This window comes from Anomaloglossus baeobatrachus, chromosome 6 (genome assembly GCF_048569485.1).
Source record: "Anomaloglossus baeobatrachus isolate aAnoBae1 chromosome 6, aAnoBae1.hap1, whole genome shotgun sequence".
NCBI lineage: Eukaryota > Metazoa > Chordata > Amphibia > Anura > Aromobatidae > Anomaloglossus > Anomaloglossus baeobatrachus.
This window is the reverse complement of record NC_134358.1, coordinates 73035030-73061819: the sequence shown is the minus strand read 5'-3', so window position 1 is coordinate 73061819 and position 26790 is coordinate 73035030. Positions and strand designations below refer to the sequence as shown.

Here is a 26790-nt window from a genome sequence, read left to right as displayed (position 1 = left end):
GGCTTTTGTCCCAGAAGGAATCCTCTATTAAAGATGATGCACAAGAAAGCCTGCAGACAGTTTGCTGAAGAAAAGCAGACTAAGGACATGGATTAGTGGAACCATGTCCTGTGATCTGATGAGACCAAGATAAACTTATTTGGTTCAGATGGTGTGAAGTGCGTCTGGCGGTAACCAGGTGAGGAGAACAAAGACAAGTGTGTCCTGCCTAAAGTCAGGCATAGTGGTGGGAATGTCATAGTTTGGGGATGCATAAGTGCGCCTGGCTGTGGGGAGCTACAGTTCAGTGAAGAAACCATGAATGTCAATGGCTCTGTTCAGTTATTTAGAGGACATCAAATTTACACTGTTATACAAGCTGTACACTGACTACTTTACATTGTATCAAAGGGTCAGATCTTCAGTGTTGTTCCATGGAAAGATATAAAATATTGACAAAAGGTGTACTCACTTTTGTGATATACTGTATTATATATCTCAAATGTCCCTATTTTTGGAAGAACTATTCCCTGCTTTTGACCTATATCTCTGTCCCTCTCGGCCCCATTTAAAGTCCCTCATTTTAAATTGATAAATCATAATTGCAAAATAAGTGTCCAATTTTTACCATCCAAAATATTGGTAGGTATAGATAGGTAAGACATGTAAGTTATTTTAGTTGAACCATTTTTTTCATGTGACAGTTAAAATGATGATAGGACTCACATCAGAAACACAGTGAGCTCTGTTTTCTCCATTCTATCATAAAGTAAGCCTGTGAGTCCTACATTTTCCAACTGCTCACAAAGTAATCCTATGAGTAGGGATGAGTGGACCTGTGGAAGTTCGGGATCGCCGGGTTCAGCCGGACTGTAGTTAAAAATTTGGTTGAACCTGGATCTGACACCAACTTTAACCCATATTAGTCAAAGGAGATACAAACTTGTGGGCTGTAAATTGGTCTTAGTAAGAACTAGGGGGCTGCAAAAGAAAGAAAAATGAGGTCAGTTGTCCTGCTAACAAATGTGGATTGGGAATAAATAAATAGAAAAAAAATGCGGGCTCCCACATATTTTTGACAACCAGCTTTACCTTGGCTGGTTGTCAAAATTAGAAGTTATCCCAAGCTGGTTTTAAAAATATTTAAATTATAATTTTTTTGCCAAGATAGAGCAGATAGCTGTGGGCTTGTATCTCGGGTTGGAAAGGCCCAGGGTTATTTGGCATTTCCCAGCCTAAAAATAGCAGCCCGCAGCTGTCCCAGAAGTAACACATCCACAGATGTGACAATTCTGGCCTATTGCCCTGGTTCGGTGGCAATCAGGGTAACACTTTCGGCGTTGATGTCAGCTGTGAATTGACAGCTGGCCTCAAACCCAGAGGTTAGTAAATTTATGATCTTTACCAAAGAGACATTGATTACAGGGTAAAGCCCCCAGAGAATCCTACTTGCTAATTTTTCTGGTGTTTACCAAGCAAGTATTGCACTAAGCAAAAAAAAGTTCAGATCTCTAGACCCGAATGGCGGATTTCAGGAAAATAAGAAACTGAATATTCAAGGGAGCAGAAGGAATAAAATCTGTACAAAAACTGGCCATTTCTGAGCTGGTGATAGGGCCTCTTTAATTTCACATCTGCTCACTAAAATCGTAAAAAATTATATTTAGGCTTTGTGCGCATGCCGAGTATTTGGTGCAGAAATTTCTGCACCAAATCTGTGTCCCCTGGCAGAAAAATGCACCAAAAACGCAGTGACTTTTTGCAGCATTTTTGGTGTGTTTTTGCCATTCTTTTTTCATAATGAAGTCAATGGATGGAAGGGTTGAACAAGGCAGGCAAAAACGCCATATCCTTAAGTATTGTTATTGTCCTGGATAGCCAGTGACCCGTACCACCTCTTTTTAAAACCTACTTCCTGGCAGCTTTACTATTTTTAGTGCAATGTGTTATATCGGCAATGGTATGCTGGTATTATTTAGGCACAGTATAGTTTTATTAAATGAAGAGTAATATCCAAATATTATGCTGCAAAGGAGGAATACTGGTATGAGGCCCTAAATATTTTTAAACAACAGCTTCCTCAGACTTTGTTCTAGATCTTCTTTGTTCTAGATCTAGTAAAGCTCATGTCACACTGTACAAAGGCTAGTAAGACACAGTACTGCGTAATCCCCACTAGGTGGCAGCAGAGTACTGAAAGAGAGACAAAGAAACACTAATGGGAAAGGCAGCTGAAGTACAGCAGAGTAACTTCAGCAGGCAGTTAACAGGCAAGCCACCAGGGGGCAATAGAGTAGTCAAACAGTCAGGGTCACTGCAAAGGGAGGATCAATATCAAAGTCAGAAAACAGAACCGAGTCGGAAGCTGGGAGAACAGGTATGGAGAGTGAAACACAAACAACAGATAGGAGTGGGAAGTAAGGGACCGGCGGGACAGGCAGACGAATGGGGGAGGGTACAAGTCAGGACACAGTAGCAGGGAGGCAGGACAGATCGGGAACACTCACCAGAGCCAGTATACATGCTGCAAGGCAGAAATATCACTGGCACTGAGCCATAGGTAGAGAGGCAAAATATAGCATCCTGGGATCCAGAACGAGGCAAGTGAAGTTAACCCCTGACATGACCAGGCCAGAGCTGGGTGTAACCAGCAGCAGGGAAAAGCCGGCCTGGATCATGACAGCTCAGAGTTCTGCGCTGTGTCTAATCCTACCCACTCCACTGATTGGCACTTTTTGTTGTACATTGTATAGTGTGAGAGAGCTGCTAATCAGTGCTGAGTGTAGGATTGGATTAGGAGACATGAGGCCAGTGATAATCTATTGCTAATAAAACACTTTGCATTTAAATAGGAAAACACATCCTAGTAAGTGAAACATCCTTGAAATCAGGCTCTCTTCTGCTACATCATGTTGCTCTCATATTACAAACAAAAACCTGGTGACAGATTTACTTTAACCAAACAAAATACTATATATACTCCAATCAAAATCAGCTATATTCTCCTATACTGTCAGTCTGACATTTCCGCAGTAATAAAGTAGTAAATTACAGAATGACCAATTAAAAAATAATCAAAGGGGTATTTCCCCTTTACCTAATTGGCTATAATAAAGTCCCTTCCTAAAAATAATAGCTCGTAATTGACCAAAATTAAAAATTTAAATTAAACTTAATAAAACCAAATGAAAAATGTTGTGCCATGTGTGAGATAAAGAAATACCATTAAACCTACGGATGAATTCAGGATGACAATAGAGCCCCTAGATGTCTACGGATGCAACCGAGCATGCGCAGTAACTGCATGTTATTGCTCAGAAAGACTTCTTTGGAGCCCATAGAAATCTATGAAAAGCCAAACCACGTGCAGCAGAAAGCAGCTACTGTGCATACCCGGCAGCATTCATGACTTCTGTAGGTTCCACTACAGTCAATTAAACCTATAGAGGTCTATGAGAAGCAGAGCATGAGCAATAACAAGCAATTACTGTACATGCTCATTAGCATTCATGACTTCTGTAGGCTCCACTGAACTCAATAAAGTCTTTATGAAAAGCTGAACAGAGCATTAACAAGCAGTTATTGTGCATGCTCGGTAGCATTTATTACTTCTGTAGGCTCCACTGAAGTCAATAAAGTCCATAGAAGTCTATGGGAAGCTGAGCATGAGCATTAACCAGCTATTATTGTGCATGCTTGTTTTTGCAACAGGTATTTCAGTTTCATATATCTAATAACTGATGGGCTCAGTAATATTTCTGGATTGAAATGAGGTTTATTGTACCAACAGAAAATGTGCAATCCGCATTTAAACAAAATTTGACCGTTGCAAAAGTATGGGCACCCTTATCAATTTCTTGATTTGAACACTCCTAATTACTTTTTACTGACTTCCTAAAGCACTAAATTGGTTTTGTAACCTCATTGAGCTTTGAACGTCATGGGCAGGTGTATCCAATCATGAGAAAAGGTATTTAAGGTGGCCACTTGCAAGTTGTTCTCCTATTTGAATCTCCTATAAAGAGTGGCATCATGGGCTCCTCAAAACAACTCTCAAATGATCTGAAAACAAAGATTATTCAACATAGTAACATAGTTGTTCAGGGGAAGGATACAAAAAGTCTCAGAGATTTAAACTGTCAGTTTTCACTGTGAGGAACATAGTAAGGAAATGGAAGAACACAGGTACAGTTCTTGTTAAGCCCAGAAGTGGCAGGCCAAGAAAAATATCAGAAAGGCAGAGAAGAAAAATGGTGAGAACAGTCAAGGACAATCCACAGACCACCTCCAAAGACCTGCAGCATCATCTTGCTGCAGATGGTGTCAATGTGTATTAGTCAACAATACAGCACACATTGCAAAGGAGAAGCTGTATGGGAGAGTGATGCGAAAGAAGCCGTTTCTGCAAGCACGGAACAAACAGAGTCGCCTGAGGTATGTATAAGCACATTTGGAGAAGCCAGTTACATTTTGGAAGAAGGTCCTGTGGACTGATGAAATAAAGATTGAGTTGTTTGGTCATACAAAAAGGCATTATGCCTGGAGGCAAAAAAACACGGCATTCCAAGAAAAGCACTTGCTACCCACAGTAAAATTTGGTGGAGGTTCCATCATGCTTTGGGGCTGTGTGGCCAATGCCGGCACCAGGAATCTTGTTAAAGTTGAGGGTCGCATGGATTCAACTCAGTATCAGCAGATTCTTGACAATAATGTGCAAGAATCAGTGACGAAGTTGAAGTTACGCAGGGGATGGATATTTCAGCAAGACAATGATCCAAAACACCGCTCCAAATCTACTCAGGCATTCATGCAGAGCAACAATTACAATGTTCTGGAATGGCCATCCCAGTCCCCAGACCTGAATATCATTGAACATCTGTGGGATGATTTGAAGCGTGCTGTCCATGCTCGGCGACCATCAAACTTAACTGACCTGGAATTGTTTTGTAAACAGGAATGGTCAAATATACCTTCATCCAGGATCCAGGAACTCATTAAAAGCTACAGGAAGCGACTAGAGGCTGTGATTTTTCCAAAAGGAGGATCCACAAAATAATAATGTCACTTTTATGTTGAGGTGCCCATACTTTTGCACCGGTCAAATTTTGTTTAAATGCAGATTGCACATTTTCTGTTAGTGCAATAAACCTCATTTCAATCCAGAAATATTACTCAGTCCATCAGTTATTAGATATATGAAACTGAAATAGCTGCTGCAAAAACCCAAATTGTTATAAAGAAAAAAGGTTAACATTAATAGGGGTGCTCAAACTTTTTCATATGACTGTATATGAGAAGCTGAGTGTGACGCCCTGGCCGGGCCAGGTAGTCACAGATAGGGCCCCGCATGACACCTGTCCCACATAGGTAACATACAGCCAAACATTTAAACCCTAGTTACCCCCCTCAGGGCTTGATGGACACACCAGGGGGCGGAACCAGGCGGTTGGAAGACACCCACCGAGAGTTCAGATAGCCTGAGGCGGGAAAGTAAACAGAACAAGTCTAGAGTTCAAGTTGGAGAGGTGTGTGGGCTGGAGCTGTGTGCAGCTCCAGCAGAGGAGAGAAACCAATTTGAGCAGGTGCCAGGGTAGAAGCCCTGGTACCTTTGGCTATGAGGTAGATGGCGGTCTCCGTCTGCAGGAGCCGGGAAGACGCCGAAGTGGAGCCGAGGTGGACCGGGACAGGGTAGTGGCCAGCCGGTACCGACCCGGGGAACCGACTCAGAAACTGGAACACAAAGGGGGGTACTCAGACCCTGAAGCTAGGTCCAGAAGCTACTGGGGGCTAGCTAATTAACTGATTGCGGCCAGGACTAGAGGTCCTGTCCCACCCAAAGTCCCGACTGAAGGCCGGGAGCGGACTCCTGAAGTTGCAAGCACAGGCAGTCCACCATCCAACACAGGTGTGGGATAAAGACAGAGACCACCAGCTGGGTGGGGGACCAGACTGCAGCCGCCTGTGGGCAGCGACCACCATCACCTTGGTTTTCCAGAGATTCGTGTGTTTACTAATAGTGAGTACAACAGCACCCTCCGGTCGCCCATCTCCCTGCACCGCCAAACACCCCCAACGGGTCCCGGAGCCACCATCCCTGCCCACGGAGCGGTTAACAACTTGCTGGCAAACATCTCCCCCGGCTGCCCCGTAACTGCAGTGGTGGTGTCCACCTTCACCACATCCCGTGGGTGGTGTCACGAACTTAACACGGCTCCAGCCGTACATCTACGTTCCCAAACCACAAGCCCCCTTTCAGTTGAAGTGACAGCGAGACCCCCGGGTCCGGAGACCCTCGAGCCACCCACTGAAGGTCTGGATCCGAGCGGCTCGGCTGCCGAGCATGGGACGGTACACTGAGCATGAGCAATAACAAGCAATTAATGTACATGCTCAGCAGCATTCATGACTTCTTCTGTAGGCTTAACTTAAGTCAAAAAATTCTATGAGAAGCTGAACATGAGCATTACCAAGCAGTTATTGTTCATGTTCACTAGCATTCATGACTTCCACAGGTTACACTAAAGTCAATTAAACCTATAAACATCTGTGAGAAGATGAGAATGAGCAATAACAAGCAATTACTGTACATGATCAGTAGAATCCTGACTTCTGTAGGCTTCACTGAAGTCAATAAATCCATACAAGTCTATGGGAAGCTGAGCATGAGCATTAAAAAATAGTTATTGTGCATGCTCAATAGAATTCATTGTTTTATATGAACCCCAGTGAAGTCAATAAAGTCCATAGAAGTCTATGAGAAGCTGAGCACTAGCATTAATAAGCGGTTATTGTGCATGCTTGGTATCATTCACAACGTCTGCAGGCACCCCTATAATCAATTGAACCTAGAGAAGTATATAAGTACCTGAGCATGAGCAATAACAAGCTATTAATGTACATGCTCAGCAGCATTCATGACGTCTTCTCCCAGGCTTCAATGAAGTCAATAATGTCCATTGAATTCTATTAGAAGCTGAGCATGAGCATTACCAAGCAGTTATTGTGCATGCTCGGTAGCATTTATGACTTCCGTAGGCTTCATTAACGTCAACTGAACTTATAAAAGTTTATGGAAGCTGAGCATGAGCATTAGCAAGCAGTTATTGTGCATGCTCAGTAGCATTCATTAATTTATATGTGTGACGCCCTGGCAAAACCAGGTAGTCAAAGAGGTTGTACAAAGCTCTCCAGTGCAAGACTCCATCCTCCTTGGCAGTCCAATACAAAACCCACACCCAGGTGCACAACACCAGCCAGTAAAACCTAGTCACCCCCCATGACAATAGGGACACACCAGTGGGCGGGACCAGGCGGATGGGAGCGCCCACCTAGGGGTCCTGAGGTGTCAGGGGAGGGAACATGTGAGTTGAAGAGTTGGAAAGTGGAGCCTGACAGTAGAGGAGTGTGAAGTGACAGCGGAGTCAGGGGTTGGGGCTCCTGGACTACCGGACTACTGACTAGGTGGCAGACGGCAAGCAGGACCACAGGCGACGGAGATCCAGTCGCGGGAGACCTTAAGTGGACCGGGGCAGGGTTGTAGCCCGCCGGTGCCGACAGCAGGCATCCGGTCCGGAGGCTGTGCACAGTCGGGGTGCCTGGACCCTAGGGCGAGGAAGGTTTCAAGACCCTTGTCAATTGACCAGCCGGGAACAAGGTTCCAGGCCTTGTTCCACAGTAAGCCCAGAGAGCGAAACGGAAGCCCAACACGCGGGATAGGGTGTCCGTCAGAACCCACAGAGATCCCAAGGGTCAGATTTCATGGACCACAGCTCCCAACATACAAAGTGCCGGAAGTGGACTTCCCCGTTTCAAGCGGAGTTGTCCCATTAAAGACACAAACACTGAGTGCAGGAGGAAGGGACCCCTGTTTGCTACATCAGGGTGTGGGACCCGAATACACCCGCCGGAGGCAACAGGTCACTGGCAATTTGGTTTACCACTGGACTCTGTGTGCAATTCTTTGGAACTGTGAGTACACCATCCATCCCCGGTCCAACCCTGCATGACACCCTCCGCAGCCATTACTCCTGTTCACCCGGGCCCCGGGACTACACCTCCCCTACCTGTGGAGGGGATTCCATCCAGCTGCCCCGATCCATCAGCCTCGGGCGCTCCATTACCAGGCAGCGGCGGTTCTACCAACTCTCACCACAACCCACGGGTGGAGTCACTGACAAACCAATCCCCTGTAAATATCCCCTTTTATTAGTGTTGTGGGCAGCGGGCCGCTGCACAAGCCCCGGATCCAGTCGCCACTCGAGCCACAGCGACGATCCCGGATCCGAGCGCCTCGAGTAGCCCCCCCTGACGTGGTCTGTGCGCCCCCCGCCCGCGACATATGAACTCCAATGAAGTCAATAAATCCCATAGAAGTCTATGAGAAACTGAACCTGGGCAAATTGCAGCAGTTCAATGGATATCTGTGATCATATCCAAATATTAAACCCTGACCTCTGTATTATGCATTATCACCTTTTAATAATGACATTTCTGATGGATTTACACTATTATTTATCACTAAACGTTACTCATTTTTGGTGAGTTTTATGGAAACATCTGTCTACGTGTAATTCAGCAGATAAGATGGAGCCAGGATGACGTACCTGTACAATTTCCAACATTTCCGATTTGCTGATGTAGCCATTCCCATCGAGGTCGTACATACTAAACGCCCACTTCAGCTTCTGTTCCAGTTTTCCTCTGGACGTCACACTCAGAGCTATGATAAATTCTCTAAAATCAATTGTCCCGTCACCGTTAGCATCAAAAGTACGGAATACATGTTCTGCAAATTTGGAAGCGTCCCCGTAAGGGAAGAAATTCCCATATATTTTCTTAAACTCCTCCATTGTTAAATGTCCGCTTGGACAGTCTCTCAAGAAGCCTTTGTACCACTCCTGGATTTCATGCTCTGTAAAGTCTGTGCTTTCTAGTAAGTCCTGCATGACCTCAGGACGCAGCTTGCTGTTCTGTTTCCCCATGATGGCGCGTAGTTTTCAACTAGAAAAAGAAAAACACAAAAGCGGTAAATATATTACAAACTGTAACATAATTTATTACCTGTTGGTCTAAAAACAGAATCAAGGAAGCTATTTAATTCACCCCTCTTTTTTTAATTCAGTCTGATCCCTTTTAACATATTTTATAGTGCTCTCCTTTCCCTGTTTTTTCTTTCTATAAGTATTTAGTGATAATTTTTTTGGGTCTGAGTCTCACTTTTTCCCTGTTCTCGGTTTATTTTTCCTCTGGCAGTGTTTGTTGTGGTGTTTCCCCCTGTCTGTCTTCCTTTCCCGGTGTGTTGTTTCAGTGCAGCGGTGAGGCTAACGTCCCTTACCTTCCACTCACTAGCCAGGACTATCGTAGGATCACTCAAGGCTTCAAGTTCCGGCTTGGCGACAGGTGAGGAACCTCTATAGGGACTGACTAGGAGTGCACGGTACAGCAGCAGTTAAGTGAGGAGGTGCTCATCTACCCTCTCACTAGCGCTAGGGCCCACCGTTCGTTGTGAAAGAGTCCCCGATGTATCCCTTGTTTGTCGTGGTGTTGCCCCTGTTTTGTTGTGTATTTGGCCTCATGACGGACCTCCTCTTGTCCATGCATGAGACCTTCCCAATGAAATGAGCATGAATAAGTCTAGTTGAATAGTACTGGGTCAAGCATGCCTGTTTATTTCAATGGGGAGAAGAATAAGCTGCTGTCAGACCTTTTTCACTTTTTTCTTTGTCGTTTTTATGCAAAAAAAGAATGTCAAACTAAATAACATCTAACGAATGGAGAACATATGAGCAAAGCTCAAAAAACATCAGCTGTTTATGCCTTCATTTTCTGCTGAACATGCAAATCTCATGTAGAGGTGAATGAATAACCATATAAACCTGGTAAATATAACCAAGAATGCAAAATCATACACTGCAAAAACACTAACTATCTATTGAAGGTTGCAAATAAGGGATTATGTCAGGTATTCATACGTGGAAATACAGCTGCCACAATGTCCTGTTTCATCTATTTTTTTGTAGAGTAAAATTCTATTGTCCTGTGTCCTAAGAACAGTGGTGCGGATTGTGGGATGGACCACGAGTTCTGGTCTATGTACAGTTAGGTGCAGAAATATTTGGACCGAATTTTTTTGATTTCAGCTCTGCAGGCCAATATTTTTTATTTTACATGAAAGAACTGAGAAGCAATGATGTGTAAACTTTCAGGATTAATTAAAGAGGACCAACCACCAGGATTTTTATATATAAAGTAAAGCCAGTGCTATACTGGCGCTCTCATGCTGATTCTATACATACCTTAAGTTATGAGATCGGATGTATAGTTTTTGAAATAGAGGCAAGTAAAGTTTGTTAAATGCACTGTTATTTGATTGATAACAGCTACTGAATATCTAGTAGGTGGGTTGAGTTTAGCTTGTTGTTTCCGCTCCTGTCTGCCTGCCTGTCCTTCCTCCCCCTTTAATAACAGAGACAGGGTGAGGAAGGACAGGCAGAAGACAGGGAGGGGCTGGAATAACAAGCTAAACCCGACCACCTATTAGATATTCTATAGCTGCTATCAATCAAATAACAGTGCATTTCACAAACTTTACTTGCCTATATTTCAGAAAGTATACATCCGATCTGACAACTACAGGTATGTATAGAATCAGCATGATAGCGCTAGTATAGCACTGGCTTTAGTTTATATAGGAAAATCCTTGAGGTTGGTCCTCTTTAAAGGGGATCGAGCAACCATTTTTCTACAAAGCCTCTTCATTTCAGGGGCACAAAAGTAATTGGACTAATTTACCTTACCATAAATAAAATGTTCATTTTTAATTCTTCATAGAGAATCCTTTGTGGACAATGACTGTCTGAAATCTGGAAGCCATTGACGTCACCAAGCGCTGGGTTTTCTCCTTTGTGACACTTTGCCAGACTTAACAGCAGCTGATTTCAGTTGTTCATTATTTGTGAGTCTTTCTGCCTTAAATTGTGCCCTATGCACGTGAAATGCAGCTCGATGGGGGTGAGATCTGGTGACTGACTCGGCATTGCAGAATATTTCACTTCTTTGCCTTAAAAAACTCCTGGGTTGCTTTTGTTTTGGGTCATTGCCCATCTGTGCTGTGAAGCGTTGTCCAGTCAACCTTGCTGCATTTGGTTGAATCTGAGCAGAAAATATCGCATTGTACACTTCAGAATTCATCCAGCTGATTCTGTTTTCAGTCACATCATCAATAAACACTAGTAGCCAAGAGCCATTGGAAGCCATGCATGCCTGGCCATCACACTGCCTCCATCATGTGTTACAGAGGATGTGCTGTACTTTGGATCATGAGCCACTCCAAGCCTTCTCCATACTTTCTTCTTCTCATCATTCTGGTACAGGTGGATCTTAGGCTATGTGCCCACGCTGCGGATTTACCGCGGATTTACCGCGGATTTTCCGAACATCTGCAGCAGCGGCACTTCCAAGCCATTTCAATGGCATTTTGGAAATGCTGTGTCCATGCTGCGGATTTTTCCGCGGCGGATTTGCCGTGGATTTTGATCCGGATAAATCTGCAGCATGTCAATTATTGTTGCGGATTTTGGGTATAGAATGGGGAAAAAAAAAATCCGCATCAAAATCCGCGGCAAATTCGCGGTAATCCGCGGTAAATCCGCGGTAAATCCGCGGCAAATCCACGGCAAAAATAAGGTGCGGATTTGCCGCGAAAGTCGCGGATTTTCATGCAGAAAAATCCGCAGGTACATTCTACCGTGGACACATAGCCTTAGTTTCATCTGTCCAAAGAATGATTTTCCAAAACTGGCTGGCTTATTTGGATGATTTTTTTTTAGCAAAGTCTAATCTGGCCTTTCTATTATTAAGGCTGATTGTTTTACACCTTGTGGAGACCCCTCTATTTGCTTTCATGATTCTTCTTTTTGTGGTAGACTTAGATACTGAAACACCTACATCCTGAACAGTGTCGTTCACTTGGGGTGGATGCTGTGAAAGGGTTTCTCTTCACCATGGAGAAAATTCTGGGATCATACACCACTTTGTTTTCTGTGGACATCCAGGCCTTTTTGTGCTTCCAAGCTCACCAGTGCACTCTTTTTATTTGCAGAATGTACCAAACTGTTTATTTGGCCACTGCTAACATTTCTACTATCTCTGATTGATTTCTTCTTTTTTTCCAGCCTAATCATGATCTCTCCTCCATTGAGAGCTCCTTTGAGCACATGTTGTGAGTTCACAGCAACAGCTTCTAAGTGCAAATGCCACACCTGGAATCAGCTCCAGACCTTTTACCTGCTTAACTGATGATGGATTAATGAGGGGATAACCCATGCAGCCCATTAAACATCTTTTGAGATAATTGTTCAATTACTTTTGGTCCCTTAAAAAAGGCAGCTACTCAGAAATGAGTACCGTATTTTTCGGACTATAAGACGCATTTTTTCCCCCCAAATGTTGGGGGAAAGTGGGGGGTGCGTCTTATAGTCTGAATGTGGCTGCGGGAAATGAGGGTGCTGCGGTGGAGCGGATCATCGGTGGCATGAGCAGGCTGTAGCAGCCTGCCGTGACCACGTGGGCCCGCTCATTTGATATGCACGCCCATCCTCCCGCCCATCATCCCTCAGCGCTGAAGCCAGCGCTGACAGGTGGGCGGGAGGATGGGCGAGGGGTGTGCGCATAATTAACAGGCGACCCGCGTGATCACCCCTGGCAACTACAGCCTGGAGTGATCATGTGTGGCTGTATTCACTGCCCCCCACACATCATCATCAGTTTGGGGTGCAGTGAATCAGTATACTCACCCGTCAGCGTTGTCTGCAGCATCGCGATCTCCTCCTGTCTGCCGGCCAGCTGATCTGTGTAGAGCGGTGAGCACAGCGATGACGTCATCGCTGTGCGCACCGCTAGTCTCAACACAGGTCAGCTGACAGGCAGACAGGAGGAGATTGCGATGCTGCAGACAACGGTGACGGCTCCACACTCCAGCGGCGTTGCTGCCGACACTGACAGGAGGAGGAGCGATGCTGCATGGAGCGAGGAAAGGTGAGTATAAACGTTTATTTTTTTTGTGTGCCACAGGATACAGGCCATTTAGCAGGATGGGGATATATATCAGGATGGATGGAGGTATATATCAGGATTGATGGGGGTATATAGCAGGATGGATGGGGGTATATAGCAGGATGTATGGGGGTATATAGCAGGAAGGATGGGGGTTATATAGCTGGATGGGGGTATATAGCAGGCTGGGGGTATATAGCAAGATAAGGGCATAGACCAGGATGGCGCTATGTAGCAGGATGGGGGCTATACCATGATGGGGTATATAGCAGGATGGGAATATATACCATGATGGCGGTATATAGCAGGATGGGAATATATATCAGGATGGGGTACATATATACAAGGATGGGGATCATAAACAAGGCAGGAGGATCATTACCAGGATAGGGTACCTTAGTTAGAGAATTTGGGGACATTACCCCCATAACAGTGTCAGCAGCAGATCCTCGCCCCATAACAGTGTGTCATGACCACATTGTTTGTTTAAAATTTTATTTTCCTATATTCCTCCTCCAAAACCAGGGTGCGTCTTATGGTCTGGTGCGTCTTATACGGTAAAAAATACAGTAGATATATTTATACAGAATTCATGACAATTTTGCTCATAGTTATATCAGTAAACTTGCCATAAATGGAGGACGTTCACCAAAGGTTAATTGTAAAGTGAGTTATGCTTCAGATTGTGCTGTGATTTCCTGCTGTGGTAGAGGTAGAAGGAGCTATACTATTCAGTCTAGTAAAGAAAAATTAAAATCATAGTTTTTAATGTTTTCAGTTCCAAAACTATATAGTGATATTCATTCATCTGTTAATAAAGAGGAACTTTTGACATTGTTTGTATAGATACACTTCATTATCTATCCAAGTACAGTGCATTTAATGAACTGAGAATAGAAAAAAAAATCAAATTTTTACATCTCAGCCCATAAATTCTGTACGACAGGGCCATTATCTTTTCCAGATGATCATTACAAAGAAGACAGGCTATGTTTGTAATGTCACTGACACTCGAATGACATACTAGAAAATTGTGTTTGTACTTGGGGACAATATACTATGTTGTAAGGGTCACAAAGAAGGAAATATGTTTCTCTGCAAAAAAGTTTTATTAGGCATCTGAAATGGTTATAGCTGAAAGGTGTTGTCTTGTCTTCCGATAAAAGTCTGCAGTCATGTTATGGGGCTGCAGACTTCTGAATCCTGACATAATTCACCAGTATTGACAGTGAAATCAGGTGGCCATGTGATTTGCATACACGCTGTCACATACCCACTAGACCAGACCTGGGCAAGGGGCGGCCCGCGGGCCACATCTGGCCCGCCTACTGTCTGTGACCGGCCCATCCTTCTTCAGTCGGTGCAGTGGAGTCGGGCTGCTGCATGCCAGGCAGGGAGAGATCCTGCAGCTCCGCACAGTGTAGGCAGCGGAACGCAGGAATCTTTCCTCTGTTCCCTGCCAGGCAGCTTTCTCTGTGACACACGCGCGTGCTCTGATGCTGTCAGTACGGCGCGCGTGTCATGTCAAAAGTTCTCGCCCGGCAGGAGAAGAAGCTGTAGCAGCCGGGGCCTGAAGAGAAGCAGTGGCGGGGGCCCGTACAAGAGAAGGAACAGCTCAGCAGGGGGCCTGTACGGAGCAGCCTGAGGACAGGGACGATAAGAAGGGAGAGGTAAGTAGTGACTAATAAGCTGAGGAGGGGACAATGGGGGGGTGGATGGTGACTAATACTGGAGGTGTAGTTTTACAGGTGTAGTATATAGGGGTATAGTGGTGTACAGTAGTTTATTACAGGTGTAGTATATAGGGGTGTAGTGATGTATTATATTACAGGTGTAGTATATAGGGGTGCATTGATGTATATTACAGGTGTAGTATATAGGGGTGCATTGATGTATATTACAGGTGTAGTATAAAGGGGGTGTAGTGATGTATATTACAGGTGTAGTATATAGGGGTGTAGTGATGTATATTACAGGTGTAGTATATAGGGGTGTAGTGATGTATATTACAGGTGTAGTATATGGAGGGGGTGTAGTGATGTATATTACAGGTGTAGTATATGGGGGGGTGTAGTGATGTAGTATATTACAGGTGTAGTATATAGGGGTGCATTGATGTATATTACAGGTGTAGTATATGGAGGGGGTGTAGTGATGTATATTACAAGTGTAGTATATAGGGGTGTAGTGATGTATATTACAGGTTTAGTATATGGGGGGTGTAGTGATGTAGTATATTACAGGTGTAGTATATAGGGGTGTAGTGATGTAGTATATTACAGGTGTAGTATATGGAGGGGGTGTAGTGATGTAGTATATTGGGCAGAACTGAGGTAATTATATTAGTCCGGCCCTCTAAAACCATCCCAATTTCTCATGCGGCCACATGGGAAAATGAATTGCCCACCCCTGCTCTAGATGTGCTAGACTTTGACTTCTCTTAATTTACTTGTATTGATAGAAGCCAGGGAATTATAGTCAGAATATGACAGTAATGTATTACTAGTGCATTAGATAATTGAAATCTAAAATTTTGGCTTTCAGCAGTCATTCCACAATTAAGCACTGTGGGAGAATGAACTGTTTTACGTTGGACATACATCTGACATTAACTACAATTAAATCCATTGGATCCACCAAAACAAATGTTTAGATATGTATTTAAGGTCCACCGCCCATCTATTTGCAACCTGTACACCTCAAGATTAGTCACGTGTGAACCCGAACTGTTATTTTCAGGATCCGTACTGGATACCTAGTATCTATCCACCGAGCCCCAAACATAGAGTTCACAGGGAACTCAGTGTAAAGGCCGCTTTACACACTGCGATATCGGTCCTGATATCGCTAGCGTGGGTACCCTCCCCCATCTGTTGTGCGACACGGGCAAATCGCTGCCCATGCCGCACAACATTGCCCAGACCCGTCACACATACTTACCTGCCCGGCGACGTCGCTGTGACCGGCGAACCACCTCCTTTCTAAGGGGGCGGTCCGTGCGGCGTCACAGCGACGTCACTGAGCGGCCACCCAATAGCAGCGGAGGGGCGGAGATGAGCAGGATGTAACATCCCGCCCACCTCCTTCCTTCCTCATAGCGGCCGGGAGGCAGGTAAGGAGAGCTTCCTCGTTCCTGTGGCGTCACACATAGCGATGTGTGCTGCCGCAGGAACGAGGAATAACCTCATTACTGCTGCAGTAACGATAATTGAGAATGGACCCCCATGTCCCCGATGAGCGATTTTGCACGTTTTTGCGACGATGCAAAATCGCTCATCGGTGTCACACGCAACAACATCGCTAATGCGGCCGGATGTGTGTCACCAATTCCGTGACCCCAACGACTCCGCATTAGGGATATCGTAGCGTGTAAAGCCCGCTTAACTTTTTTAATTCAGCCACCTGGATAATTAAAAAAATAAATAAATAAATAAATAAAACAAAAATAAAGAAAATAGGGAATAAAATAGGAGCATTATACTATTGTGTCTCCCGCGCAGCTGTAACACTACTTTCGGGGCTGCTCTTTACTCTCATACAGATTCACTGCTTCCTCGATCCATTGGCAGTCCCGGTGTCTGTGGCTGGTTGCAGTCAGACAGCGTCCCCACCCTGAGGGACAGCATGTCTGACTGCAACCAATCACAGACTCTGACAAAATAGAGAAAACTGAGTTTCATGAGGCCTTGCATAATCAAAGACAGACACGCACCCAATAGTTATATAATTATTTATTAGAAACAATAGATAGATAGGGGCACTGTCATGTAAAGTAACGACATAAAATACTGACAATGGTTCGAGATACAGAAGAGTCAGAGATGTCCCATACTAGGACCTCAACAGCATCATATTGTGTAAGAAAGATAATTCCAACATTAAAAGGTGCAATGGATAGCCCAAACAGTCAATGAAATACGGCCCTACATGCCACATATAGTAAAAGGGGCATATATCATTATTCAATGCTGGAGCAGTTGCTTACCCATATATGGTGCCAATATGAACGCCGTATCAAAGGTCCAGGTGGTGGAGGGAAACGCCCCGACGCGTTTCGCAAATAGAGCTTCCTCGGGGGGCGGGGACTATTCATCAATCACAGACTCTGTCTGCATCTTTATACTAGTATATAAATAAATTAGTGTAGGGTCCCCCCATATTATGATACCCAGCAGATAAGCATGCGGCTATAGGCTGCAGCCCCTCAGCCGTGCTCTTATATTGGCGGGGTATTAAAATATAAGGGCACCCCATCCAGCTTTTTTTTTTAATTATTCAAATAATTAAATTAAAAAAATTGAGTGCGGTCGGTCCCCTCTATTTTGATACCCAGCGATGATAAAGCCGACAGCTGGGGGCTGGTATTCTCAGGCTGGGAAGACCCATGATTATTGGATTCCCCCTGCCTAAAAATAGAAGCCTGCAGCCGCCCACAATTGTCTCATCTAATGGATGCGACAATCCTGGCACTTTACCAGGCTTATCCAGATTACCCTGGTGCGGTGGTGAACCCGCCAATCCCAAATAACTGCAGATTCACCAATTTCTAACCAACATACAATTTCTTACAAGCAATTTTTATTTATATCAAAATCAGTTCGGCATCAATCAATGTCCGACTATCAGAGGGATGCATGAGACAGAACAGATGATGTACAGTAGGATGGGTTTTCTTGTCTTTTGTGCAAGACTATTTTGCACTCAGCCGGCTACTTACACCACTCCAAGACCTAATCAGCCTTGAAACTATTTTTTACATTTTACACTCCAGTAGCCATAAGAATTTCAATTATAAAATATGTGCATCAATACATTGAATGCACGCTACTTAAAAAATGACAGTACTAGAATAAGCAAATTTATTAGAGAGCGCGCTCATAATCATCAGAACAGCATAAATATTTATGATCCTTCAGTATCAATTAAGGGACTTTTGCACATCACTCTTGCCAACATTCTGTTTCTAATATGTGTCATTAAGGGTTATTACATAGAGAGTCAGTCAGAGGTCCCCAACCTGTGGCTTGGAAGCCACATGTGGCTCGCGGACCCATGATGAGTGGCTCTCGACTGTCTGCCAGCTAGGTGCATTTGCATCAGGTCTTGCGAACAGGTCTGAAAAGTAGGTCTCCAGATGGCGACATTTGTGAATAGCCGCACTCAGAAGAGAAGATTTTAATGGAGGTAGGAACCCCTGAATATTGGTATACAGTCTCGGTGTGCTGATCTCTGTGGTAAAGTTTGGCTGCCGTTATACTAGTAATGGAAGCTCTGGGTGTCACTACTGTGAGTGGTAAAAGCTAAATGTGGCTTCTGACCCTCTCTCAGAGCTGGATGTGGTTCGCGACCCTCTCAAAGCTCGTTGTGGCTCACGACCCTCTCTTAGAGCTGGGTGTAGCTCGTGACCCTCTCTCAGAGCTGCATGTGGCTTGTGACCCTCTCTCAGAGCTGAATATGGCTAACGACCCTCTTTCAGTGCTGGATGTGGCTCACGACCCTCTCTCACAGCTGTATGTGGCTCTCGACCCTCTCTCAGAGCTGAATATTGCTCGTGACCCTCTCTCAGAGCTGGATGTGGCTCGTGACCCTCTTTTTGAGAAAGGGTTGCGAGCCACATCCAGCTCTGAGTTGGATGGGGCTCGCGACCCTCTCTCAGAGCTGAATATGTGGCTCTCGACCCTCTCTCAGAGCTGAATATTGCTCACGACCCTCTCTCAGAGCTGGATGTGGCTCGTGACCCTCTCTTAGAGCTGGATGTGGCTCGCAACCCTTTCTCAGAGCAGAATGTGGCTCTCAATGTCAGAAAAGTTGTACAACACTGGAGTAGGTTATCCCCAGTACTTAGGATCTTAAAACAGGGCTCTGGTACCCAGTAGCCAAGATCTGCAAAGCCTCATCCTGAATGGAGTTGAGGTTTGTATGGTCAACCCATTGCACAAGGGATGTCTGGAAATAACACAGCATCTGTACTCGGCTTTCTCCAGCAGTCCCATAGACAATAAATAGATCAGAAGTTGCCCATAGACAACTCAACTCCATTCAAACCATCACTCTGCAGAACCTGTTTCCTAGGTTCCAGAGCTCTTTTTTCGTAATTGTGCTACTGGTCAGAGGCACAGTGATATCCTCATCCTGATTTTAGCTAAAGCCAATAGTGTATCCAAATTGTAGAAAGAAGCAAGACTGATCCTTGTCATTTCTTATGTACCGTATTCACTGTGGTCTTCGGTTCAAAAACTGCACCAAAAACTAACTTAAAGGACTTCATAATCCATTGTGTAAATAGAATTTTTTAAAAATTCCCTCCCACCATATAAAATCTGGCTGCAAAAACACTAACATATAAACCTGTGTGGCCTGTTTGGCTGTTCAGGGGTCCAGAGAGAGTCGGACCACTCTGACAGTAAAGGGTTTTAAGATAAATATCTGGCTTTACCTATATCCTCTCTCCACTTCCTCAAGTTGGCTGTCAAAAAATTACACGGACACTGCGTCAACCCAATCAGCCATTGTGTCTATAGTCTACAGCTGGAAATGCAGGAGGGAGGCATGTTGTATCTTCCAGTACAGATAGTGAGCCCCCCCTTCATAGAGAATTACCACTTAATTGCACTTCTCTAGACCACCACACGTGTTCTCATTAGCAACTTCATTACCCTTGATCATCAGGGTTGCTACTATTAACTTTCAAACTGTTTTAGCCCACCAGGGATGGTACCATTACCCCTTCACTATCCCAAACCAGGAGGCATGTTGTCATTTTCCCATCACTCTCCTAGATCAATAGGGATGTTATCGATAATCTTTTAGTAGCAATCTCGTCAATAACCTCTCCAAGACACTAGATCACCAGGGATGTTTTCACGAATCCCTTAATTTCACTAGATCACAAGGAATTTTATCAATAACCCCTTCAGTATCCTACACCACCAGGGATGTTACCTACTACCCCTTCAGTAAATTCGACAACCAGGGCCGTTATCAATAACCCCTTCAGTACTCTAGCCCACCAGGGATGTTATCCATCCCTGCAGGGATAAATCAAGCTCTTATTACAGACATGATTTCTTTTATGAAAGTTGTTTATGCTGTTTTTACACAGAATTCCTCTGTTATCCGCATACTCATTTGGAAACCTAGAGAATATATTATGGGTAAATGTACAAAAAACGTTATCCTAGTAGATAAATTTCACCTCTTCACAATATTTTTTTCTGTCTAGTTCAGGCGATGAGATGTGATACACTTAAGCACTTCAATACAATGGAAAAAAAATGTGTAAAAAGGTATTTCTTCAGCATACACCGAAACGCGTGGTCTTTGAACTGATCTACAATGCAGGCGAGGAGGATGCGCTGTGCTACATGTTCACTATATAAATATTCATGGAGGATGAGTCACCGGCTGCAATACAGATTCTTCCTGAGGAAATCCAGCAGAAATATATTATGCTAACATTCAGCACAAACAATACAGTCAGCTGTGGTATAATAAGCCGTGTTCTCCCGCCAATCAATGTCATTGACGCTACTTAATTTACTGATATCGTTCAGTAATGAACGTCCAACAACATATACAATCACGCAATACGTTGACTGCTGAGGTACAGAGGCCAAATCTGAGCACTGTGTCCATCTAAGACTGTGTTCATGTACCGCCCTGAGAGGGGCCCGGCCGCTCTCCGCTGCTCGTGCCGAGCTGCTCGAGGTCCGGGCTCAGGTTGTCGGTGGCACGAGCGCCTCCGGACCGGGGGCCACGTCGCTCTGTTAAGGGGAGGCAGTGGGGTGGTGGTGGTGTGGGACGAGGTTCGCAGCCGGGGGCCGCGTTGTCGTCGGACGGGTCGTGACGCCACCCACGGGTCGTGGTGACGGGATGCATCACCGCTGTGGCTGGAGTGAAGGGGGCTCATCCGGGATCGGTGTTGTGGCCGCAGCCTAGATGTTAGCCCCTCCGTGGGTAGGGACGGTGTGTCCCGGGGCCCGGTGGGGAGGGACTGGCGACGGTGTTGTTGTCGGGGTGCAGGGTGTCGTGCCCGGATGGCACTGGTGTTCATTAATTCACACTCAGAGTTTACTGGTAAACCAAAGTTCGGGTCTGATCGGTCCCGCAGCCAGCTGCTTGTGTCCCTTGTGAGGCTGATGGTGGCCCCTTTCCCTTGCACCTCTTGTTTGACTGTTGGCTCCCCTGCCTGGACAGTGGTAGCCCGCTCCCCGGCATTGAGCTGCTGGAGGAGCCCTCGGTTGCCCGCAGGCGCTGGCCCGTCGGATGTTTGGCCCTTGGCGGTGGCTCTCACCCGGTATCGGTGGGCTTTTGCCTTCTTTTGGGACTTTGGGTGAGGATGAACCCGTGAGGTCCAGACTGCAATTAGTTAATTCGCCTATACTCAGTGGCTTCTAAGCTAGGATGGGGTCTGAGTACCCGGTTTCTGGTGCTCCGGTAAACGGTTGACTCCCCGGTTCATGGCCGGCGGGCTCCAACCCTGGCCCGGTCCCTACGGTTCCGCCAGTTGCTGTACCGGTACTACTGCAGGCGGCCACCACCGTCTGCCTGCCTGACGTTACAGGGATCCCAGGCTCCAACCCGGGTCCCTGACAGCTCTGCTCCTCTACACCTCCTGTCAACTCCAACTCTCAAAATCAACTGTTTGTATTTCCTGCCTCAGGACAGTAGTCTCCTCGGTGGGTGTGCCTTGCCGCCTGACTCCGCCCACCTGGTGTGCCCTACTGGCCCTGAGGAAGGCATCAGGTCTCCCTTTCGGGTGACTGATGTGTCCTCACAAGGGATGGCGGTGTGTGTGTAATGTGGTAGGTGTTGTTACCTGTGACCCGTGGGGTCCAGGGCGTCACATTCACATTTTGTCGCGTGGTGAGAGCGTTAAGAACAAAAGGAGTGCTATGCAAAACTAAAAAATCACCAAAACACCACCACAAACATGGGGGGGAACACCGGTGACGCAATAACAACGGTGGACCCTGGTGCTGGTGAGAGGGTAGATGGACACCTCCTATCCTCACCTGTAGCTCTCCCTACTCTCCTAGCCAGTCCCTATACAGTCTCCATAACTGTCGCCTTGCAGCACCCTGAAACCCTGGGAAACCCTATAGATTCCCTAACTAGTGAAAGGCTGGTGAGGTTCACTAGACACACTGCTAAACTAACAAGAGGGTAGGGGAGTCAAACATTGGAAAAACTGCAACACAAAAGGATAAAGGTACGGCTTCTGGAATGCTCAAACTCAGCTCCTTCCACCAATGGGGCCAGTATACAAATGGATTTGTATCTTCAGCAGGGATTGCTGGGTAACACCTCTATTTAAACCTGACGGACATACAAGTAATTCCAGCTGAAGCACTCAGCTAGAGACTGCTGGAGAAGCTGCCAGCAGCAAAACTAAGATTAACCATTTAGGTACTAAAGGAAATGGTGGATCAGTGGTTAGCACTGCAGTCTTGCAGCGCTGGGTTCCTGGGCTCAAATCCCACCAAGGACATCATCTGCAAGGAGTTTGTATGTTCTCCCCGTGTTTGCGTGGTTTCCTCTGGGTTCTCCGGTTTCCTCCCACATTCCAAAGACATACAGATAGGAATCTTAGATTGTGAGCCCCAATGGGGACAGTGTTGCCAATGTATGTAAAGTGATGTGGAATTAATAGCGCTATATAAGGGAATAAATCTTATATGATATTATTATTATTATTATATTATTTAAATGTAGATATCCAGATGGAGGTGAGAGGCTCTAGCTCGAAAGCTGTCACTAGTCTCCAAAAACATGAAGACGACTGACACATTTGCTTTGTGCCATTCATTAATGAAGGAAATCACAACGTTATACAGAATTGTCTGTGGCGGACTTTATGGAGTTATTATGGGGTCCGCTGAGGTTCCTATAAGGGGGTAGCCCAATTTAATTGACGAGTTGAACACATGATGTTTTTGATGGTAATATACTGTACAGATGTTTTCAGGCTCCTGTTATTGTAGTGTAGTGGGTGGGCCTACCCCCTACTAGTCTAGCATAGATAACCCGGCACTGTTGTTATTAAAAATGTTTTATTATTGTATATGATGTGTTAGGGCACCCCCTAGTGGCCGGGTGGGACGGCTGTTGCCACCGGGGAGGAGGAGTCGGCCGGATTGCTAGGCAAGGTCTGAATGTGTGTGAGATAGAAAGATCCGGGTCAGCGGAGTGTGAACATCTGGAGCGGCAAGTGCGATTGTGTGAGCGGAACATCAGGGGACACCGGAGATAAGGAGGTGGACGCAACCTCAAAGCCTATTCTGCCGGTGTGGGTCCGGTGTATGCTTGGCTGAAGAGTGGGAGTCCAGTGGCGCAACCTCAAAGCCTATTCTGCCGGTGTGGGTCCGGTGTATGCTTGGCTGAAGAGTGGGAGAAGAACTCTGGGCATATCCCCATCAGAGGGTGCGTTTGGGCAGGTTGTCCCCAGCTCCACTAATATTGCCGGAATCCGCTGACCGGAGTGTTTTTCCTCTTTAACTTTGTGAATAAATGTCGTTTTTATTGCATCTGGACTGTTGCCTGCAGCCTCTTTGTGCATCGGCCGATGAAGACACCGACATACACTCTCTCAACATTAAAGAAGTGATGAAGCCAGGGATGTGCCTTGAATATAGTGCTGCCACGACTACACAGCCAGAGGCCTCCCTGGCTGGTCACTTCATGTGGCGTAGTCGGCAGGATCCGAGTCCCTTGCCGGAGAACCAGGAGTCTGAAGACCAAGTAGTGCCTGAAGCACGGAATTCGGACGATGAAAGAAGATTCCCAGTCCCATGGTGGGAGGAAGAAGTGCCCAAGGCGTTGGACCGGGCACAAGATGGCGGCAAGATGGCCGACGTCTGTGAAGAAACAGAAAAGGCGCGGAAAATTGGCGCCGAAAGAAGAGCCTGGGGCTGGCCGGTGCCGAAGAGAAAGCATGGAGTACTCCGCCCAAAGAGGGGAGGCGCCAGCTCCAGGGCACGGAAGAAGAAAAAGAAGTACCTCAGCGGAGGAGTCAAGATGATGCGTGGGGCTGGGGGTGGAGTCTGTTTAAGAGCGGGAAACGAGGACCCGCCTCCACTCTACTCAGTCTCAGCATTGACACCGCCGCCGTTACCAGCAAGATTGTCAGGGGCAGCGACGCCTTCACCACCGAGAGGAGCTGCAGCAGCTGCGCCTGTGGAGCCACCCTACGTCCCTGCGACCTTCCAGAGGATCCGTCAGCAGCCGGGACAATCCCTGGGGGCATACATCCAGGCCCAAGCGGAGGGATGGAAGAGGGCCTGGCCCCCAGAGTAAGTTGTTGCCTCCAGCACTTGCCGAGACCGGTGTTGTTCCAGACCGGCAGAAAGGTCCTCTGTTGTTGTAAAGTTTTACGGGCCTGTTGCCCCCAGCAAAGACCGGGAGCGCTCTTGAAGCCTCCGGGCACCTCCAGCGAAGACCGGGAGCGCTACTGAAGCCTCCGGGCACCCATCTAAGACCGGGAGCGCTGTTGAGCCTCCGGGCGCTATCCAGAGACCGGGAGCGCTGTTGCGCCATCAAGCGCCCCTCAAGACCGGGAGCGCCGCTGAACTGGTGCCGCTGTTGAGGACTGAACCGAAAGGTTTTTATGTGTTTATGTTTTTATGTGTTTAAGAGCCTTGCCGGGAGGCTCGGATTTTAAGAGGGGAGGCATGTAGTGGGTGGGCCTACCCCCTACTAGTCTAGCATAGATAACCCGGCACTGTTGTTATTAAAAATGTTTTATTATTGTATATGATGTGTTAGGGCACCCCCTAGTGGCCGGGTGGGACGGCTGTTGCCACCGGGGAGGAGGAGTCGGCCGGATTGCTAGGCAAGGTCTGAATGTGTGTGAGATAGAAAGATCCGGGTCAGCGGAGTGTGAACATCTGGAGCGGCAAGTGCGATTGTGTGAGCGGAACATCAGGGGACACCGGAGATAAGGAGGTGGACGCAACCTCAAAGCCTATTCTGCCGGTGTGGGTCCGGTGTATGCTTGGCTGAAGAGTGGGAGTCCAGTGGCGCAACCTCAAAGCCTATTCTGCCGGTGTGGGTCCGGTGTATGCTTGGCTGAAGAGTGGGAGAAGAACTCTGGGCATATCCCCATCAGAGGGTGCGTTTGGGCAGGTTGTCCCCAGCTCCACTAATATTGCCGGAATCCGCTGACCGGAGTGTTTTTCCTCTTTAACTTTGTGAATAAATGTCGTTTTTATTGCATCTGGACTGTTGCCTGCAGCCTCTTTGTGCATCGGCCGATGAAGACACCGACATACACTCTCTCAACATTAAAGAAGTGATGAAGCCAGGGATGTGCCTTGAATATAGTGCTGCCACGACTACACAGCCAGAGGCCTCCCTGGCTGGTCACTTCAGTAGCCTTCATAGTTCTTCTGCCCAGAAAATGGCCACTTGTGGAGGAGCATGTGATCGGATCAATCTCCTTCAAATAAAAACACTTCACAAGGGAAAGCTGCTTCTCAATTGGTTGAGGCTGGTCACATGCTCCTCCATCAGTAGCCATTTTGAGAACAGGAGAGCAGTGCGGCCTTTGAGGAGGCCTCAATAAGTGTAGGAGGAAAACCTCTAATACTTATATATTAGTAAGTGCTACAAAATCATGTCACCAACACATATGTTGAGATACAGATAAAGTGGACAACCCTTTTAAGGTTTTCATCTTTTTTTTCATCTTTTTTTTCAGCAATAATGGCGTTGTGTACTGCTCTATAATTTTTCTGTGATATGTGACAGAACTGCAGCTATGAAAAAGCAGAAAAATGTATGGGAAAAAGTGATAGAACTGTAATTAAAGAGATCCTATAGACCTCATTTATCAAAACCATCTAACAGGTAAAATGGCCTTGTTGCCGCTGGCAACCGAAGTGCGGATTTTATTTCGGGCTGTAATGTCTGATAGCGGTAATTTATCTGATTGTGAGTGACACATTCACAAGAGCGTGCAGATAACCACACACTGAGGCCGTATAATTAATGGTCAGGAAATGGTCAGGACTGTACTTAGCAATGGCGGGGTAAATAACTATTTGTTGGTAATATTCTAGGAATCTGTTTTCACCATATATATTAAATTTTGAGAATCCTGGACGACAACCCAAGTCACGATTAAATATATTATAAGGAATATCATCACTTTGCCTAAACCCTTCAGTGCCACTAATGAGAGGGTTATATCAATACCACAAGGAGAGGAAATTGTTATGTCGCTAATCGTAAAGGTCCCCAAATATGTCAGATAGTTCCCTCCTCCGAGTGTCCAACCATTATTCCTATTGATTTCACCTAAAAAATGTTTATTCAATGGATGACGGTCACGTCCACGTCAGTACTTGCCCCTTGTGTTTATGCTTCTATCAAGGGGCAACACCGCACAGCCGACACAGGGTGATAATGCGACAGTCCTCTTTAGTTCTCTGTGATTTTGGTGCTGTCCAGGCAGGAAGCATGGGGATTTAAAGTGGTAGTCCATTAATTTTACATTGATGGCATATCCTTAGGATAGGTCATCAAAGTCTGATCGACCGGGATCTGACACCCCACACCCCCGCCCATCAGCTGTTCTCGGTGCCGCCAGCAGTAGCAGGCAGCCGGAAATGCTTAGTTCCGGAGATGCTCCGATTTCCAATAGTGGCCGCGGCTGGGTACTGCACATCCGCCTCCTATTGATTAGAATGGGAGGTGGATGTGCAGTACCCGACTGAGAGAGTGGGTATCGCCTGGTACGGGGGTAGTGGAACTCGAGGA

General features: G+C 46.1%; 1 protein-coding gene across 1 annotated transcript in view; it reads right to left on the bottom strand.

Annotated features, from left to right (window-relative positions):
* The window catches only part of NCALD (neurocalcin delta), a 159376-nt gene that overhangs the window by 15699 nt on the left and 116887 nt on the right, over positions 1-26790 (bottom strand). Inside the window, exon 2 of the mRNA XM_075353033.1 lies at positions 8583-8979. Within this exon, the coding sequence (XP_075209148.1) occupies positions 8583-8960 (378 nt within the window). The 5' untranslated portion in view covers positions 8961-8979. The remainder of the gene's footprint in view (positions 1-8582; positions 8980-26790) is intronic.